General features: G+C 43.2%; 1 protein-coding gene across 1 annotated transcript in view; it reads right to left on the reverse strand.

Moving 5' to 3' along the window:
* Nucleotides 1-15,982, reverse strand: part of IGFBP7 (insulin like growth factor binding protein 7) — a 65,501-nt gene extending 49,519 nt beyond the window's left edge. The window contains exon 1 of the mRNA XM_081048592.1: nucleotides 15,431-15,982. Within this exon, the coding sequence (XP_080904718.1) occupies nucleotides 15,431-15,905 (475 nt within the window). The 5' untranslated portion in view covers nucleotides 15,906-15,982. The remainder of the gene's footprint in view (nucleotides 1-15,430) is intronic.
* Between the last annotated feature and the right edge of the window lie 4,391 nt (nucleotides 15,983-20,373).

Genomic DNA, 20,373 nt, shown 5'->3' on the forward strand with positions numbered 1-20,373 from the left:
GCTTACCGGAAATCCTTGCTCCAGCTTTACTCGATTTCCATTGATCAGGGCTCTGCTTGGGCACTCTAAGGCAGGAATCTTGGGTGCTGATTTTATAATGTGGGGGTAATACCCCGCAGCATTCTTGTGAGGATTGAAAAGGTGACATACACATGCATGTACGTAAACATTTTTATAGACGATACTGTGCTGTGTTGATTTAAGGCATCATTAGTATTCCTATCTCCTGGTCAAATATGGGAACGATTCTGCCAGAACAATCACGCGCAGCTTCTCCACTTTATCAATATATTCTCAGCACTGCTTAGTTACTGTATTAGTGGGAATAACTGTCTAACAAAGGATTGCTATTGCTCAATGTGCTGAATGTGAAAGGATTTGAAGAAAAGAGTAACAAGGCTTTGCCAATCTCTTTAAGGACCCAAGGACACGTACAGTAAAATATTGTTTAAGTAGATTCTTTTCCAGTTTGAATAAGTGGAGCAGGCCAGAGGTGCTCCCTGAGAAGTGGAGGGTAACAGTACATCTCACACATGAGATGAAACAAGTGGTCAAGCCATGGTCTCAGTATGTATTATGCACGGAGATGCTAAGAATCAAACATATGGGTATTTGACTGTAGTTGTAAAGGCCAATAGAGCTGTAAAGGCCATTTTTTTCCTTCTGTGAGAAAATACTAAAGACAAAACCTCCAAATTTCACAAAGCTTTTACTGTTCACCTCTCTCTCATGAAGGTGGCTGCCCATTACAACAGATGTTCTCAAGCTGCTTTAGCAGGAAGGCACATGCTTTTAATGAGCCCCAATTCAATGATGTACAAAGGCATATTCTTTCCAGCTCCCTATTATTTTGAAATATTTTATTGGCCAAATTGGACTTGAACAAAGGAAAAGCATTTTGGGAATCATACAGCCTTTTTGCTCTTGCTAGAAGAGTTCTAGCTGATCTGGACTATTCCCGGTACCCGGAAAACTTGGATACAAACTAAATTGGCAGGGTCTTGGTTTTTGGCCCGTTGTTATAAATTTCACAAAAGGAACTGGGGTGAAGGTACTACTCTCAGTGGTGTCTATGCCACTGGAGAGGCACAGTCACAAGCATAATCCAAGTCTGAAGAGAATTAAACAGTAATTCCGACTTCATATTGGAATGCTTTGTTTTCGCCTTTTGTTTTCTGGAGAAAATGTGTCTACATTGTTTAGAAGAGGCTAATATTTAAACTGGAATCACCAATATCTATATATACAAATTTTTAAAAAATGTTCATACCTTTGAATCACTAATTCCAATTTGGGATCTATTCTAAAGAAACAATGCAGAAGAAAGATGATCTTTACGTCTAAAGGTGTGAATTTAAAGGCTATTCATAACAGAAAAACTGGAGTAAATCATCGTTCATTCCAATGATTATGCAGCATTATAAATGATATTTATAAACTATTTTAAACACATGGAAAACGTTTATGAATGAAAAACAAGATGTAAAAAATACAGATAGCACTATCAATTATATAATGTATGCCTAGGAAAACACTAGACTGAAATACAATAAAATATGGAGTGGATATAATGAAAATATTTATAATAATTGTCTTTGATGTCAATGATTTCTACAAATTTCAAAGTTATTTGTAGCAATAACAAAAAAATCTTTATTTAAAGGAAATTAAATTAGCTCACATTGCCACAACACACAGAAACTGCATTGCAGCTGAAATTAATTAACAAGAATATGCAAGTCTAGGATTTAAAACCTATTGTGGTTTGTCCAAACAGCTAGACGTCTGATAAAGGATCACTTAAATGCAAAATAGTATCCTCATGGTCTCAATAGGTCTTTGCTCCTACTTAAAATTTTGCTTTTACACATTTCCCAGGTAACTAGGTAGAGCACAGTTAATTTACTGCATATTTTTTTCTTAGTGTTTACTAAGGTATTTCAATATAATCTTTAAGATTCTTTTGGATCAATATTCTATCCTTAGCTCAATTCTGAGCAAACAAAAATAAAATTCACTTGTCTCCACTCCAGAATGTCACTTTCGGAAAGTAATAACTAATTCATTTATATACTACACAGCTAGCCATAGCTACATTATGTATAAGCTCATCGTCTATAATTAAATTATAATGTATTCATAGGTCACAAATGTGAATGTACCTTTGTTCATTTTCTCCCTTCCAGTAGAAATTGCACAGAAAACATATGCTTCCAATGATTAAAAATAGAGTTGAGGAGCGTATGTATGTGTGTGCATACTTTGCTCGTATGCATTTTTATTGATTTGACTTACACGGGGCTCTTTTATTTCAGTCTAATCGCCTCTTCTGCCTTCCCATACTTCACAAACCACCAGATGGACCACAGGTTTGTAAGCTCCTTAGAGAAGGGCCATTATCTTTCTCATCATTACAAATTTCCTTATGGCACCTAGCATGGCATTTACAAAAAGCAAGCACTTGAAATAAGTGACAGGGAATGATTGTAATTTTCCACTTCTAATGACAGTGAGGATCCAGGTAACCTTGTTTCCTGAGCTAAGTGATGGGTGAATGAGGAGGAGCCAGGACAGAGCCTAGTTACTAAGCACAAAACTGGAGTGAGATAAGAGGCCTGGCTGCAGGCCTAGTGAAGGACCGCCTGGCTCTGTGTGAGGGAAAGGCCATACACGAGACTCTACCTGGTGGGAAGACTGGAGAGAGAAATGGGAGGAAGCTTCCTGCCGCCCCTATGGAAAATTCTCACTAACACCAGTGGAATGGAAGTCCTGCTCGCAGGTGGGTACAGGGCAAAAACAGGGACTCCTTGTGCAGACAGTCAACACAGGGATGGATAGCACATGTGTTTATTAAATTAAGTCAAGAGTCCGACGATTTTCTGCTAAGCACCCACTCCGTGCCCAGAACTATGTTAAAGGCTTTGGAGTATTCAAAGGAAGTGTAACTCATAACATGCTCTCTGCCTTCAGAAACCCCGGTAGTTCCCTAATGATTGTCACTGATCTGACCATTTCCAACATAGTCGATCCTCATTATTCACGGATTCCATATTTGTGAATCCACCTCCTTGCTAAAATTGATTTGTAACCCCCAAATCAAACCATTCTTGGACATGCACAGAGTGGCACAAAATTTGAGGTCCCAGCTGAGAGATAAGGCAATGCTCTGCCTTCTTTTTTCAGCTGTCATGCTGTAAACAAGTGTCTCTTTCACAGTCTACTTAGTGCCACTTTTTAATTTTTGTATTTTTGTGCTTTCTGTTGGTGATCTTGCTGTTTAAAACGGTCCCCAAGGGCAGCTCTGTAGAGTTTCTAAGCAAAACAAGGCTGTGGCGTGTCTTACAGAGAAAATATGTGTGTTAGATATGTTTTGTTCAGGCATGAGTTATAGGCTATTGGCCGTGAGTTCAATGTGAATGCATCAGCAATATATATTAAATGGGGTGTCTTAACACAGAAACACACATAAAACAAGGTTTGTCCTGATTGGTTAACAAAAACGTGATCAGAGGCTCATGAAACGTAACTCTTCTGCCCCTAAAAGCAGTAATTCAACATTTGCTAATGCAGTGTTTGCTAGACTTTACAGAACATAAGTACCATGAATAATGAGAATGGACCATACTTGCCTTCCCTTGTTGTTGTCTAACTAAAGGGGAAGGTAGACTAGCAGTAACCTCTATTGATAGATAGTATCTTCATTTCACAGATGAAAAAAACGGATGCTCAGAGGAATGAAGTAAATTTCCCAAGGCCAGTGGTGGAATACTGTTCTCAATGCCTGGGAAATGATTAGGGAGAGTTTATAAATTTGAATTGAACATTTGTTCTCAGTCTAAGAGTTTTTGTGATAGGAGAAACTAACTATGACAATTAAACTGTGACATAAAGGGCAATTTAAGAAATTCTCCTCTAGGGTGGGGGACCTCAAAGCTGGACAGAGCCACCTCCCCCTATTAGAGATTCCAGAAGGGGTTACAGAGGGAGAGGTGGGTTTCCACCGGGATCCCCTTTCTAATAGAGCACATTATAATCCACTCTTCATTATTCATTCATTTACTCAACAAGTATGTTCCTACTACATCCCAAGGATTCTTTAGAACTTACATTCTAGTGACATGACTGAAAGATTAGATTGTTGTGGCTTTAGGTGAATACTTTTCTTAAAGTACAGTGGTACTCAAACTTTTATTATCATCAATACTGATAGATGTAGAAGTATTTCCATTCTGTCTGATTCAGATAACAGCATTGAAATAACCAAGGAGATAAGAAGCAGCCAAACAACCATGCTCTTGCACTGTATTGAGTGTTCATGTTTTCTAGGGATTCCACTTCCTATGCTGTCCTAGATACGTATTCTTAAAAGTCATCCTACTTCAAAAAATGAGATGGTTAAATGGAGCAAAAATTGGCCTATCATTATTATATAGTGTTTCCCCAAAAATAAGACCTAGCTGGATCATCAGCCTAATGCGTCTTTTGGAGCAAAAATTAATATAAGACCGGGTCTTATATTATCGTACTATTTCTTTGCCAATCTCTGTTATTTTAGTTCCTTCTTTGGAGCCAATATCTCCAACTTTTTTTTTTTTTTAAATGAACCAACCAACAGAACCCCAAAGCATTTTCTATGTATGCAGGGAAGAAACATCAATAATTACTGAATTTGAGAGTCCTTTTATCTAAAATGTCTTATATACCTACAAGGTGCCATTAGAGAGTCATATGTTCACACTTTGATTCACTGAACTTGAAGATAGACACATTGCACACTGTAAAGCAAAGGAAATCCTCTGGCTAACATCCAGGGTGATTCCCATGTAGCCATCTGCTTTTGGACCCTGGGATGTCTCAGAGATGGAGCAAGACTCCTGGTCCTGAAATACCTGAAGAGCAAGAACAAGAGCTAGATGGAAGTTTCTAGGGATTTGCTTATAAGAACATTATCCTGCCATTTTGTTTGCATAGATCTAGACACAAGTTTCAGATCTAGTCTGGAGATATATACGGCAGGATTACGTTTAGATTGGTCAAAGTAAGACATCAACACATCCCAGTGAAGGCGCTTATAAATGAACTCACACCAGGGTTTATAACGCTAATAAAAATAAAAGTTGAAATGAAATAGCATTCAGGGAGACTTCATATGCTAAGTATCAATGCTTTTCATGCCTGTCAAGCCATGGGCACCATGGGTTGTGGCTGTCTCCCCTACACGCTAGACTGGACCTGCAAGGGGCCTTAGGGTTTTGGGCGGATGCATGGAGTGGAGTAAGATCCTGAGACATCTGTAAAAACTTCATCCCACAGGAGCATCAAGAAAAGAAGGGACAGCCATCTCCTGGATGACGTGGACTACACTGGCTGCCTCTCAGGGGTGGTATGCCAAGTTGAGGAGGGAATGCCAGAGGTGGCTTATGAGTTCCAGGAGGGAGTTGTGGGGAGCGGATTGAGCAGAGCTCACCATTTATAAAGTTGCTGGCCAAGCTCTGACTGAGAAAGGTTGGAGGGTGGAAAAATAAAACCACATTTTGCATTCAATCCAATAGAAAAGAGCATGCAATGGCAGGCCAGGCACAGTGGGTGAAATGCAAGCAGCCTCAGATGAGGCAGGAATAACAGAGGGGCCGCTAACTTTCCCACCTCACGACTGGGTCCTACACAGCCTGTTCCTGCCCTGACAGTTATCTTCTAGTGAACCAAAGGCTTGATGGTGCAGAAAATGCCAAGCTGGATCAGCTTCTGCCCTCCTGCCCTGCAGCTCTCTGATCTTCCGAGACACACCTGAGCAGAGAGGGGCCTCTGGCTCCAAAGCCCTGGCCTGTCACAACTCAGCAGCATTTTGATCTCTGCCCCGGCCTGCCCTCTGCAGCTGAGCCACGCATCTCTAATAAGCAGCCTCACTGCATGGATCTCCTTGCCTGGCCTTCTGTAACTCAGAGCAGCACTGCTGCCGAAGCATTGCGTTCTCTATCACACGCTCTGTTGCTTCCTGAGGGGACTCCTTTGGAAGCCAGCGCTGCAATGTAATTGCTGAAGCTATGTTGAAACTCACTTTCATATTTCTGTTCCCTGAGCAGAAAGTTCTGAAAGCTCCCACTGAGAAAGAACAGGCTTTGCATTCTGCAGTCTTGGGCTACCCGGAGAAATTCCTAAAGCCTCATTTCTGTGTGGTCTCTTTCAAAATCCTCTGAATGTTCCAGGAGATCTATTTCTTGATAAAATTTTCTCCTTTGCTTGAGGTCAGGCCAGAAGAGAACAGAACAGATGTTAGATCGAAAGCTTTCCCAATTCAACCACTTGACCGCAGGCCCACTAATCTGCCGCGATGTAAATGAAATGCCTTTGAGGCTTTCTCAGGGAAAAAGACAGACCTCCAAAAAAAGCTGGAGACGACCCTACTTTAAGAAAAACAACTTGAAAGAACAGGGTGATTGGAGTCAGCTGCATTTCTGCCTGTGAAAATATTAAAGTGCTCCCCCCGCCCCGCCCGCCCCCAAAGAGTCAAAGTGGATTATGCTTCAGCTCTCAATCCCCTACATGGACTTTCCTCCTTCTGGAAATTGTCACCTGACCAAAAAATAAAAATAAAACATGCTTCAGTCCCTAAAAATACAAATTCCCTCAAGAGAGTAGCCCTGCAATGAACCACAGCTTAGATGTGGAGTCAATACTATTATCCCAGCTGGGGAAACTGATGGCAGAGTGGTGCTGAGGACAGGGCTCCGTCAGCACTCAGGGCTAAAACCTCAGGCGAAAAGCAACACTTCAGCGTGTTGACAGTTATCATAGTGATTTTTCTCCTCCTGCCCCCTACTCAGAGTTCCCAGAAAGGCCTGGCAAATGATTAAACACCACACACAAACGCTACGCCCCAGGAGGTCTTGCTTGGGAAAATATTCATGCCAGCTGCCACCACTGCCCCCAACCCACTGGCCCTTTGAGAGTCTGTTGGTTGCCTATGAGCAGACTGGCTGTCAGGTTTCCAATCTGGCCCTGGATGGACTGACGCTAGCTAGACTGGGCTCAGGCATCTGTACAAAGCCCCCTCAGACACATTCATTCAGTTAAGAAATACCATCTTTCCTACAACGTAATGTGACTTTTGTTATAAGGCGCACCGCATTACCACAAAAAGCCAATTAAACTATGACATAAACTTTGTTATCATACAGAATTTCTATTTCATGCTAATTGAAAGAGCTTGGTTAGAGCTATTTAGGCAGGAATGTACCATTTATTCCCTTTGCCAATAATTCATCAAAAAGAAAATACAAGCAAGATAAATTCATTATGGTCTTCCTAAAACCTTTTCCACCTCTAGAGTTTGACTCTTGTGAATCACTTCGTTTTCAATTGTTTATTTTGAAATAGCTTTGCATTTGCAGAAGAGAAAGACAGTACAGAAATCCAATGCTGTTGGTCTATGTGCTATGCTCTGACAGCAAGGCGGTAATAGATACTTAGATTTATGTACAAGAACTGCTATTTACTGGCTGTGTGATGGATGACCTTCAGTGTCCCTGTGTGGAAACCGGGACCTCCCAAGGTTGTTGTAACAAATGATGAAACATCCAAAGAAGCCCTCAGTCAGGTACTACAAACCTCAGTTCCCATTATCACCACCTACGTAGAATTCTTGCCCCAAAGGAGTTTACAATCCAGTCAATAATGACTCGTTACATTTATTTGGAGCTGCATAGTTTACACAGTGACTTCTTATCTGTTTTATGGTCTGACCTTTGCAATAATCCTGTGAAGCAGGTAGATGAAACTCTTCCTTCATTTATAATACATGTTATCCTGAAGTTTTGAGGGTGTTGCTTTTTTCCATCATGGTAAACTCTACTTTGAACAAGTTGGCTTATCCTGCCTTGTCAACAGTCTTACTGTAAGTGAGAAACCTTATACCATATGAATGAGGCTTTGTCACCACTGGGTTACTAGGTCTGTTTTACCTGGTTTGAACCTTTCTTACTTTTCAGAGACAAAACTTCTCTGCAACCCCTGCCTGCTTTTGTGCCCAGCCAATTTCATGGATGGTTTTTCATGGATGGTGCCTCTCTCTGGTAGCCCACTGCTTGGCAAAGGCATAGAGGGGGCGGGGTTGTTGCTCACTCCTGCTGTTTCTAATTCTCCTCACCAGAGCATTTGCCATTAATTCAACTATGTAACACATCAATTTTAAATAAAAAATGACCATTTTCCCCAGCTTGATCAACCCTGGCTTTCTTCTCCCGCCCTCACTTTCTCTAGGAGGCTTTGTGGGGGTGGTGGCCTTGATCAACCTAGAAAATCCACATCACACAGGCTTGGGAAAGCTTTCCTTAGATATTTCTAATTCCTCCCACCTTCCTACCCCCTCATAAAGAGCAAAATATTCACTGGGAAATCTTTAAAATTGCCTAAAATAAGCAGGCTCATTTGTTTTGTATACTTTTAAGTCTTCTCCCATCTCAAAGTTGTCTGAAGGCTCCACTTCTGGATCTAAATTATGAAAAAGATTACAGTCATATTCTCTGGCTTAAAAGTCCTTTCGACAATAATTTAGGGTTCCCTTTTCAACAGCTGCTAAAAATAAGATGTTATTTGTCATACAATTAAAAACACAGATGAGGTCAGGTCATTTGCGGAGTAGTTTGAGGTAAAGGAAGCACCATAATCTTATCCACTGTGGGGAGAAATTTAGAATGAGGGAAGGCCGGCTGGCCTTGGACTCTATCCAAGGGTGTTTTGTCACTAAACTATCCAAAAGAGAGCCTTATAAGGCAGTTTCTTCTAGAAGGCAACTCTATGGCGGTAAACCCTAAGGGCAGGCACTTGGGACAGGGTGGAAATCTTATCTAAGGATGACAATAAATGTCTGCTCAGCTTAATCATTCCACCTCAGATCTAGAGTGTAAAAGATCTTAAAAGTTATTAATAGCCTCTCCCAGACGCGGTCCCCTCCTCACTTAGGTTACCTCTTAGCTCTCCAACAGAGAATCTTCAAACAGAATTCTCCTGACTCCCACATGAGCATGTAACAGTATTCAACAGTTTTTATCTACAAGTTCTTTCTGGAGTGTAAAACTGAATGTGCTTTTTGTGGCTATTTAATTCTAGGCCTTTTAATTTTGCCTCCTGAAAACCTGTAGAACAGTGGGTCATGCACCTTGCATTTAATAATTAATGTCCAAACCATGAAGAAACTTGTTCTTTGGATTACGTTCCTCTAAGAGAATCTTAAGTCCTTTTAAGATCCTTCTTCAAGGTTGCCTCTTCTTTTGTAAAGCTTCTTCAGGTTTTCAAAGCTTTCCTAAGATGCAGTGATTAAAACTGGGTAAAGTGATAGGAAACAGTGATTCACTCAACTTTCTAGAAGTTTCTGTGCACAAGAAGGGCAACTAGTTGAGGCCAGAAAAAATTTTAAAGCATTTCTATTGGGCTGGGGTAGACTCTTTGGGATGTGACTTTTTCTGTTTCTGCTCTGAAAGGAGAGAGAGAGAGAGAGAGAGAGAGAGAGAGAGAGAGAGAGAGGAATGGGAATTATGGGGGTTCGGGCAGGGGAAGAGCCTTCTGAAATGAAATGAGCAAATGGCTGTAATTTGGGAGCAGGGGCTGGCTAGTGAGCAAACGATGTCAAGGCACGTTGTGAGGAGTCATTTAGTAAGAAAAAGGCACAGTACTGGCTTTTCATTTCCAAGTAAGAAACAGCTTCCCATGGCAGGTTAAGACACCAGATTCAACAACGCTTCTAAGGTCTGGAAGAGAAACTAAAGATCCTATGAAGAAGGAGTCAGGCATCTCTTGCAGGAATTACTATAATAGCTTCCAAATGGGAGTCCCTGACCAGTGTTGCCCCATTCCAATCCATCCTCTTAAGGGCGGCCAACAGAGAATTTTTTAGAAGCACAAATCCAATTACATCACTCAATGCCTCCCACTGCTCTTGTGACAGTGTCTAAAACTTACTAACCGACCACAAGGCTCTTGATCACTGAGCTCTTTCACGTGTCTAGCTGCCACCTCTGTTCTCCCTTTCTGTGAGGGGCCCCATGGGACCACGTGCTATTCATTCCTTCCGTTCGTAATGCTTGTCTCATTTCCTTCTAACTCTACTCCAAGCTCCCTGCTAGCTCTTCTCCAGCCAATTCCTTCTCATCTATGTCTTACTCAGGATTCCCTGACCATCTTTGTGGAATGACAGTGGTAGTTTAACAAAGTATTGCACTGACTTGCATTTCCCCCATCCCCATTACCCTTTGACACAAGATAAGCCAGACCACCAACAATTTCATTTAATTATGGAACCTTCTGTTCCCACTTTCAATGAAGTTCAACCATTCTGACACCAGTTACATGTGTGTTTTTTTCCACACCACCAAGCGATTCTCCAACACCAGCTGGGTGTCCTATAATTCAACTCAGTCCTAACACTATCTACCTAAAGGTAGCATCAGATCACAGATCACAGATTAAGGGTCAGTCCCACAAGACTGCCCCACGCCCCATTTCACACGCCAGTCACCAATCCAGGTTGTCACCTGTGCTTCTGACCCACGGGCTATAGACTGGAGGTTCCAACAACGCCCTTCTTGGGGTTGATTAATTTGCTAGAGTGGCTCACTGGACTTGGAGAAACATGTTACATACTTACTAGATGACCAGTTTATTATAAAAGGATATAACTGAGAAACATCAGATGGGAAAGATGCGTAGGGCAAGGTACGGGGAAAGGACATGGAACGTCTATGCTCTCTCCCAGCACCTCCACGTGTCCACCAACCTGGAAGCTCTCCGAACCCATCCTTTTGGGTTTTTAATGGAGGCTTTATTACATAGGCATGGCTGATTAAATCACTGAATCATTCAATCAATGGTCACCGAACTCAATCTCCAGCCCCTCTCCACTCCCAGGGGGTTGGGGGGATGGGACTAAACGGTTCGACCCACTAATCACATAGTTGGCTCCACCTGGCAACCAGCTCCCATCTGGTAGGTGACTTAGAGGCTTTCCAAAAGCCACCTCATTAACTTAACAAATGACATCTTGCTTCCTCTCAACATTTGGAAAATTCCAAGGGTTTTAGGAGCTAAGTGGCAGGAATGGGATGAAGATCAAATATATATTTCTTATTATAAATCACAATGTCACAAGTTCATAACTGTATTGAAAAATAGTAATAGAACATGGGCATTTAAATGGTATGTTATCAACATAAAAATGAGCCTAAAATGAACTTCTCAAAGGACAAATGTTAAAAATCTATCAAAATGAGTTTCTGAAAATAAAAATCTTTACTGAAGCCTTTTCCATTTACAGAACAGTTTCTGTTGCTCTAACCTAATTCTAACCATCAATGATGTGGAAATGTTGAGATTTGGGGTGGGGGTGGTAGTGACCACCTAATGTTAGAAGTTCAGGATAGCAACGGATGGGAATATGAGTCAATGTCTGATGTATTGTCTGGACTTCAGAAGAGCAGAAGATGCAAGGAGAAAAGACAGCAGACAGGCAGGAGAGCCAATTGCCTGCATTTCCAAACGGGAAGGTACTTTCTTCAGAGGATTCCTTTGTTTAATCAACAGATATTTATGAAGTGCCCAACTATTAGCCAGCCGCGATGTTTATAAAGAATTATAAGATAGAGTCCCTCTTTTAGGATGCTCCCTGTCCTGTGGAGAAGACAGACATTCAAAGAGCACGATGGGGACAGTGGGGAGGTGCTGTACTAACTAACTAGCAGAGCTTGTTGTCCACTCAGGAGCTCTGCTCCCTTTGCTGAAATCCTCACGTGGGTCCTCTGCCTGACTTGGCTCACCCCACTTAATACTGCTCATCCATTCCTAGTCACCATCCTATTTCCCTGTTGTACATTCTTCACAGCACATACGACTATGTGAAAACACTGCTTACTTGTTTCTGTCTAAAGCTTACAGCAAATGCCATCACAGCGGGATCCGACCTATCTTATTCAAGGCTGAGACTAGAAGTGTACCTGGCAAATTCATATATTCATTCATTCAACATATATTTAAAGCATCTATTAGTGTCAGGCACTGATCTAGGCCCTTGGGGATAGATCGGGGAGCAAAAATTCCCTTCCCTCATGGAGCTTACTTTCATGTTGAATAACGACAACAATGAATATTCAATGAGTGCTTTCTACGAATAATCTTCACAGCATTGACTCTTCACAACAACTCTATGAGACAGGTATGATTACAAGCTTTATAGGTGAGGAAACCCAGTCCCAGAGACAGTCAAGTAACTTGCTCAAGGCTAAGTAAGTGGCAAAGTTAAGATTCACATCCAGGGAGTCTGGTTCCTGAGCTCAGCATCCAGCTGTTCTGTTTCCATTCAAGTATACATAGTATGTTATGCAATAAGTATTGTTGAAACAAATGGCTGGAAGAGCCCAAGAAATACATCATTGCGGGGTAGAGGGAGTCAAGAAACTTCACCGAGAAAGTGACACCTCTGATCCTTGAAGACTAAAAGTTCAAAGGGTGGAAAGATAAGTGGGGGTGAAAATGGGGGAGGCAAACAGCAACAAATAGCAAGCACTGTGGCTGGACCATAAAGGGGGATGGATAAAAGAGGTCAAAATAATAGAACAGAGTTATGTGAAGAACCTTGCATGTCCTGTTAGGTAGTTTGAACTTGGTTCTAAATGTGCTAACAAGGGAGGCCCTTAAGAATGAATTCTGATTCCATAAGTAAAATTTAATTCTGAGGAAGAAAAAGAGGGGATGGGACTCAAAGGGACCAAGGTGGCTGACATGGGACGACTGCCAAGGAGCTCAGATTTAAAGGATTATGAAACAAAAGTGTAACTAAGAACTAGAACGAAAGAGCACCACGTTCTCTTCCAACTGTGAGATGTTATTATACATCTCAGCTTCTCCATATTAACTTTCTAATAATCGGAATTGTCAAATCCCCTCTTCCAGTTACTCGTGATGTCCGGGACCTCAGGAAGATCTAATGGCAATAAATTCACGATGACAGTTTTCAAGATTTGAGATTATCAGCTCATTACCTTTCAAACAGACTTTCAAGAAGATGGCTTTGCCCTTTACCACAGAGGTACAGAAAACAAGCAGACCAAGATCTCTCCCGAGTAGGTGGGCAAGTGGTGATCTCATAAAATAAGGGGAAAATTGGGAATGTCTCCAGTGAAAGCACTCAGGGAGGTGAGTAGGCAACTTGCACAGGTATTTAGGTATCAGCAAAACCAGATCTGTTTCGTGTATCCCTGGCTCTAGCACCTAGCACAGTGATGACACATATTACATGTTCAGTAAGTGCAGGTTGAGTCCCACACAAAAGAACACTGACTGAACCACACACCATGGTGGCTGAGTGTCACAATGCCCCCTTCTTCTCACTACCCAAGGAAGCATACCTCAAGTTTCTTTTGAAGGTAGGAAATGCATTTCCGATTCTTTGCAGAGCCCCAGTACTACCTGGCACAGAAGTAAATGGCATTACATTGGGTCTACTTCCATAACTGTCAATACATATCCAGGAATCAGGAGCAATACGTTAGGAAATCTGGTTTTAGCCCTATTTGTCTCTGCTGTGGAAAAGTACTCTGGTGGACCTCACATTCTTTTCTGCTTTCTCTGGCATTTTCCTGTAAATGGGCCCAGGCCCTAGATCCCACATCCCTAAATTTAAGTTGGGAAGAAAAGGCTAATTTATATCAAGATTTCCAGTTTTACATGCTATTTCTCTTAACATTTTCCCAAACATAAAGAAAAACCAGGTCTGTACCCTCATGGAGTTTGCAGTCTGGAGAGAGGCTGAGGAGCTGGGTGTCCATGGTAGTGAAGTTATAAGACCGCACTTTATTGCGCTTTGCTTTATTGCACTTCATGGATGTTGCAATTTTTTTACAAACTGAAGGTGAGACCCTCCCACCTGAAATGAATCTGCAATACCTCTGAGATATGCTTGTAGTTCCATATGACTATCAGTCTCAGTTACAGACTAGAGCTGACAATACTTGATCACCAAGCTAACCTTTTGCTCTGATAAGGCAAGTACAGTGATTTGGAAAGACTTCAGGGAAAATTCCCCTTGGAGTATTTATAAGAAAATCTGAATATCCTGGAATCAATTCTTAAACTACGCACATTTCTCTTTCACGATGTGACTGATAAATTAGATCCAAAGGAAAAAAATGATTGTTTCTGTTGGAAAAGAATGTGAATTATTTCTGGTTGTGATTTTCTAAGCTTAAGGTAATGATAATATAAATAGCTGGCAGTAAGTTACACAATTTAAGGCTTTCAATAATGAACTCTGAAATTAGTGACATATGACCTATTAGCATATGGATTTCTGGAAAAAGCTCAAAAAAAGAATTATTTGGAAAGTTTGGAGAAAGTCTGAGCTGTATTAAAGAAGCAACTGCTTCTGTCATTTCAGGAGAACTGCCTTGCTCCCTTTTGCTACCTTGGCTGAGACCAGCACAAGGACTGCCAAGGTTGGATTTCTAACTTTGCCTTGCAAACACTGTCTATGGAAAATGTTATTTCAGGCATTAGAGTTAAAAATCTCTTTTTCAAATCCGTACTCTATTTATTTTCCCCTTTAATTTATGGCAAGATTGTACTTGTTTGGAATAAAATAAATGATGAAACAATTGCACAGGCATTCCTGCTGAACAGTGCATTCTAGGGACAAATTACCCAAGAAAAGGAACAAGAAAGAAAAACAAAATGGTCATAAGTCTTACATCACAAAAACATTTTCAAAGTGTTTGTATTTTTTTGTGCACAAATAATTGTCTAGATTACTATTTAAGAAACTGTAATTTCCAGTAAATGAATTATTTTCCTTAATATTAAGAAACCATAAAATCCAATTTTTATAATTCTTAAAATTTAGCCAATTAAACGTGGACTTCTCTCTGAAAAGTCCTTACTTTTTGTATTTCATCGTTAAACTCCTTTCCCCTATCTTGTGACTTCTCTATCAATACACCCAAGCCAAGAAAAAAGGATGAGAAAGTAACATCTTTGGGTTCCAAAAAGAGTTGGGGTCGCATTTGTGAATCGACTTGCCAACGGTTAGCATCAGTTGAGTGAGCTTTTGGGATGCGGGAGTCTGAGATACCGCAAAATCTTTTCTCTATATACACACACACTGTCCCTGCAAGTCCTCACTTTCCTGGCACACGTTGCAAGCTCTCAAAATAAAACCACCAAAAAAAGAGAAGGGGAGCCGTCGCCCATCCTCGCCGGCATCCTTTCGACTGCCAGCTCCTTCCCGGCCATCTGTCCCCAGGGATGCCCACGGGAGGAGTCGCGGAACCAGCGTCGGTCGCGCGGACCGCAGACGCCCTGTCGGGTCTGACCCGCCAGGGGGCGCGCGGCTCCCCACCAGCGCGGGCTGGGGTGGGGCGGGGTCCAAGGGGAAAGCATGCGTGCCCACCTTGCTCGCAGGTGCCCTTGCTGACCTGGGTGATGGTCTTCTCCCCGCGGCTCTCGGCCCTCAGGCTGGCGGCGCGCAGCTGGCACCCACTGGGGTAGGTGATGCCATCGCTGCCGCACACCGGGTAGCGGCTCTTGCACACGCACACGCCACTCACCCCCGGGCCGCCGGCTGCTGCCCCGGCTTTACCCTTCCGCCTCTTGCGGCTCTTCACGCACTCCATGCCCGGCGCGCAGTGCCCCCTGCCGGCGCCGCCGCCCCCGCACGGCTCACCCTCGCCGCGGGCGCACACCGGGCAGCAGCCGCACGCGTCGCGGGTCTCGCCCAGCGGGCAGCCCCGTGGGGGCAGGGGCGGGCAGGTGGCCTGCTCGCAGGGGCCGCAGGTGTCCGAAGAGTTGGAAGAGGAGAGGGGCAGGAACAGGAGCAGCAGCCCGGCGGCGCTGAGGAGCAGGGCGCGCAGCGGCGGCCGCTCCATGGCGGGGGATGGTGGCGGTGGCGGCCGGGGCGCGAGTGAGCGGCTCCCCGCCGGCTGGAGCCTTAAAGGCGGCGCCCCGCCCGGCCGGGCGGCGGGAACCACACCCCGGGGCGGTGAGAGCGCGGCCGCCCCGCCCGGGACCGCGGGGCTCGCGTGCGCTCCTGCTGGCGGGGCGTGGTGGGGCATCCGCGCGGGCCCGGGGCGCTCGGTCCTGGCCTCCGAGCGCACCCTGCCGGCTCCGGGTCAGACCCCGGCCCGTGCCCTGTGGGCGGCGCCCCTGCCCCTTGTAGGTCGTCCACAGGGAGAGCGGCTCCCTCACCCTCTGATTCCTCGTGTTTCCCAGTCCAGATACTTGTACTTCGTAACAACGACTTTGGACCGACCCAGTGTTGAATCTATTAACTTCTCCGTGAGACCTGAGAGTACTGATTACTCTGCGGTTGAGGAAGCTCCTTGAAAAACGAATTGTTCTATGTGTCCCCGTTCACATAAAAAGACCCGTGTGGTCTTGGGTACCAGGCTATAAGGACAAATCGTTGCCAACCACTCCTCTTTTTGGAACCTCATAACTGCCTCTTCCCTCTCTTCTTACGGCAAATTAACTTTTAAGTGAGTACTGGAATCCATATGAGAGCTGTGCCATTGTCTTAAGTTCATACTAAATTGTGTTGGACCTCCATCAAACCTCTCCAGAGAATTGCCACTGAGGACCTAAAACACCCCCAACTTTTACCAGTAAACCTCTGAGGTTTTTGATGTAAATGACTGACAGTCCCTCCTTAATTCTGCTGTAAAGAACTCTACAAACTCAACTTCGAAACCTCTTTTTCCAATAATATTGGTCCTTAATACTTCTCCTATCCAGACATGTAAGTTTCCATTTTTATTGAACATAACACACTGCAGTGTGCATGATTCTTATGTCACATTTTAGTTCTTTTTTTCTTGGTATAAACCAAGAATTTAAAGGATTTTCAGCTAACTCCAAGTCTGTGGTTTACAATGTCATTAGCAATATATAGATGTCACTCTCACCAGAGTCTTCCTCGGATTATTATTGTAAGCTTTTTTGAAAATTAAATAATCACAATATTGATGGAATAAAAAAACCCTTGCACCCCTTTCCTAGTCAGAAAACTTGGCACTGCTTTTTGGCTTCTCCTTAACATATTCTAGAAAACTGATATATTTTTTAAAAGGTCACATGTTGACACGACAATTGTTTAAAAAACAATGAAAGGTCTTCAGAGTAGAGTTTTCCTAATTCTTCTTGCCTTTGTCCCACAGTAAGAGATACCGTTTACATGACCTAGTATACAGTCTCAAATTGAAAGAAATGCAGAGTGCACGCCGATATCCTATTCTATTTCAACTTTATTAATTTACCGGTCAAGTTTCATTGAGTTGATTTCAGACTTGCTATACTATGTGTCATAGTTTTAGGTTCCCGGAAGCCAACCATGAGACAAGGATTCTAGTGCAAGTCGTTTACCTGAGAGGCCATATCAAGACATACCAGTTGGGAGGTGGGGAGGTAGGGAATGAGCAGAAAGGAAGTTGGCCAATAGGAGATGTTTATCAAGTCAGCTCCAGGCAGGGTGGGCTCTGCTGCCAGATAGGAGCTCAGCGTCTACAAATTTTCTATGTGTTGGGGAGAGGGCCTAGAGCCACTGACAGCAGCTGTATCACTGAGGGCTGCTCTCCACAGTGTTTCTTAACCCTGCATGGGAGCCTGCAGTAAGAACGCAAACAGGTGGCACAGTAGGGTCCTTTTGGGGGGTCCTCACTGCCCAGCTAGCGGAAGAGCAAGCAGGATTCTCATCACTGAAGTGGGCTCCTGGGCTGTATGATAACACCAATCGGGAGAACTTCAAAATAGGAAGAGAACTCCTCCCTTCTGCAAATAGAGAGAATTTTCCTTTTTCCTGTTTAATCTAGATGTCCTTTAGTTCTTTCCTAATTGACGTGGTTAGAACCCCCACTAAATTGTGGAATAGAAGTGGTGAGAGTGGGCCTCCTTGTCTTGTTCCTGACCTTAGAGAGCTTTCAGTCTTTCACTATTAAGTATGATGTTACCTGTGGGTTTTTCATAGATGGTCTGTTCCCAATTTTATCATGGAGAGGTGTTGAATTTTGCATCTATCGAGATAATTGATAAAGATGTATTTTATGCTATCGATATGGTGTATTACATTACTTAATTTTTGAGTGTTAAACCAAACTTGCATTCCTGGGATAAATACCACTTGGTTGTGATGCATAATTCTTTTTTATGTGTTTCTTTTTTTTCTTCTTTTTTTTTTACTAATGTTTGTTTAAGGATTTTTGCCTCTATATTTATAGGAAATACTGGACTGTAGTTTTCTTTTCTTGTGATGTCTTTGATTTTGATATCAAGGTAACAGTGGCCTTACGGAATGAGTTAGGAAGTGTTTCCTCATTTTCTATTTTTTTGGAAGCATTTGTGAAGAACTGGTATTAATTCTTCTTTAAATGTTTAATAGACCTCACCAGTGAAACCATCTGGGCCTGGGCTTTTCTTCATGGGAAGTGTTTCGGTTACTACTTCAACCTCTTTACTTGTTATAGGTCTGTATTAGTTTGCTAGGACTGCCATAACAAAAATACCACAGACTGGGTGGCTTAAATAACAGAAATTTATTTTCTCACAGTTCTGGAAGCTGGAAGTCCAAGATCAAGGTGATGGCACGGTTGGTTTGGGTTCCTCTGAGGACTTATAAGGGCAAGATCCTCTCCCCAATTCAGACAAGTGCCACCCACAAAATACCGAGTACCCCCCTCCCTCACTAAACAAGACTACTACTTTACAAATTATAACTTTATATTGCATGTCTTCCTTCCCTGTAGATAAGATTTATTGAGATACTTAGTCATAGAATTGTACCCACCCAGAGTGAGTTCCTGTTTCCTTCTACCTTTCCCAAAATTACTCAACCAAAGCCCAAATTCCATAATAGTTTCTTTCTAACATCCTCTTACTGAGACACTCCACAGTTCCGTATGGAGTCCGTTCCCTCTTGCTATGATGAGTAATAAACTCAGTTTATTTGGCTACATGTGTATTCATGATGGTCTTTCCATGAAGGACAATGACACATTAGAGATTTGCCTTTCACCTCCTTCTCTTCTATCTTATTCCAGCTCAACATTCCCCCAGCCCAACCCACAGTACACTCCAAAATCCTTTGCTGAAAGGTTCTTGTACCTGGCCAGCACCCTTCTTGGTGGGGCATCTCCAAGACTTGTCAGGTTAGCAAACTTCAGCGGCATCTGTGGGAAACCGATGGTGCCGTGCAGCCTGCCTCGCTGTGTCCCTCTGTGCCCTGCCTCCCCAGGAGATGTCTGACTGTACAATGGTGGGTTCGTTTCTTTTCATCAATGTTTGTGATGCGAACATCACAGTATGTTAGTGTCTCCCTCTCACTTGGCTTCTTTGGGTGTGGATGTGGGGACAGGCACGGAGGGGAGGAGAAACACCCTGCAGCCCGCTGTAGGCTCTCACTCCCCCCATCCTGCCTATACAGAACGGGGGTGAGTGTGCCAGTGGGGTTGGTTGTGGTAGGGCCATTTAACACTGAGGAAAATTCTATTCCACGTCTGGTTGGCTTGTTTTTAGCATGCAGGAACACACAGCACCTGTAGTTTTGGGTTGTGGATTGTAGTGCTAGTTGTAGGCAAGGAAAAAATTGTTTCATTCAATAGTTTCTTATGGTCATTGTTTATCATCTTTATCATCATTTCAGTTTTTACTCCTCTCCCTCCTCCTTTTTCTTCATCATCAGTAAGTAAATTGTCAGTTGGTGGGGTGGGGTGCTGATGACCATCACAGCCCACAGAAACAGCATGTGAAAAGGAATGAAGCCAGTGAAAATCATTTGGGCACATTCCAGCAACCAGAAAAAGCCCAGCACAGCTGAAGTAAGGTGTGGATGGGGAGAAATGAGTTAGAGAGAGGGCAGGTGTCAGGTGACCAAGGGCTTTGCACACCATGCCTAGGCTTTGGACTGGAGCTTATAGATGACAGTGCGCTGCTGAAGGATACAGGGGAGACACTAGACCAGGTTTGCAATGTAGGAAGAGGATAATGGATTCAAATAGGGAACCAACTGGAAGAAGGAATGTAATTTCCACAATACAGGGTCTACTCTTAGCCTACGCAGTGCCTTTACATGAATTAGAAAAATGTGTCCCCACTGACCAGATGCAACACAGAGGGTGCAAAACGTGGCGCGCAGGAGTTGCTTTTGTGCCAAGAAAAAAGGTGCCTCTTCCTGCTGGAGGGAGGACTCAGCCTGGCATGGCCTAGCAGGTGAACGGAGGGCTGAATTTCAGCTTCATTTGCTCCCCGGGCTGGGTCTCCATGTGCAATATGCAAACTGCACAGCCTTACAGGGAAGCCCATTTTGGGCTACCATTGTATCTGGTACAGAATTAGCACTCCGTTAAA

This window comes from Rhinolophus hipposideros, assembly GCF_964194185.1.
Source record: "Rhinolophus hipposideros genome assembly, chromosome: 1".
In the NCBI taxonomy this organism is placed as follows: domain Eukaryota; kingdom Metazoa; phylum Chordata; class Mammalia; order Chiroptera; family Rhinolophidae; genus Rhinolophus; species Rhinolophus hipposideros.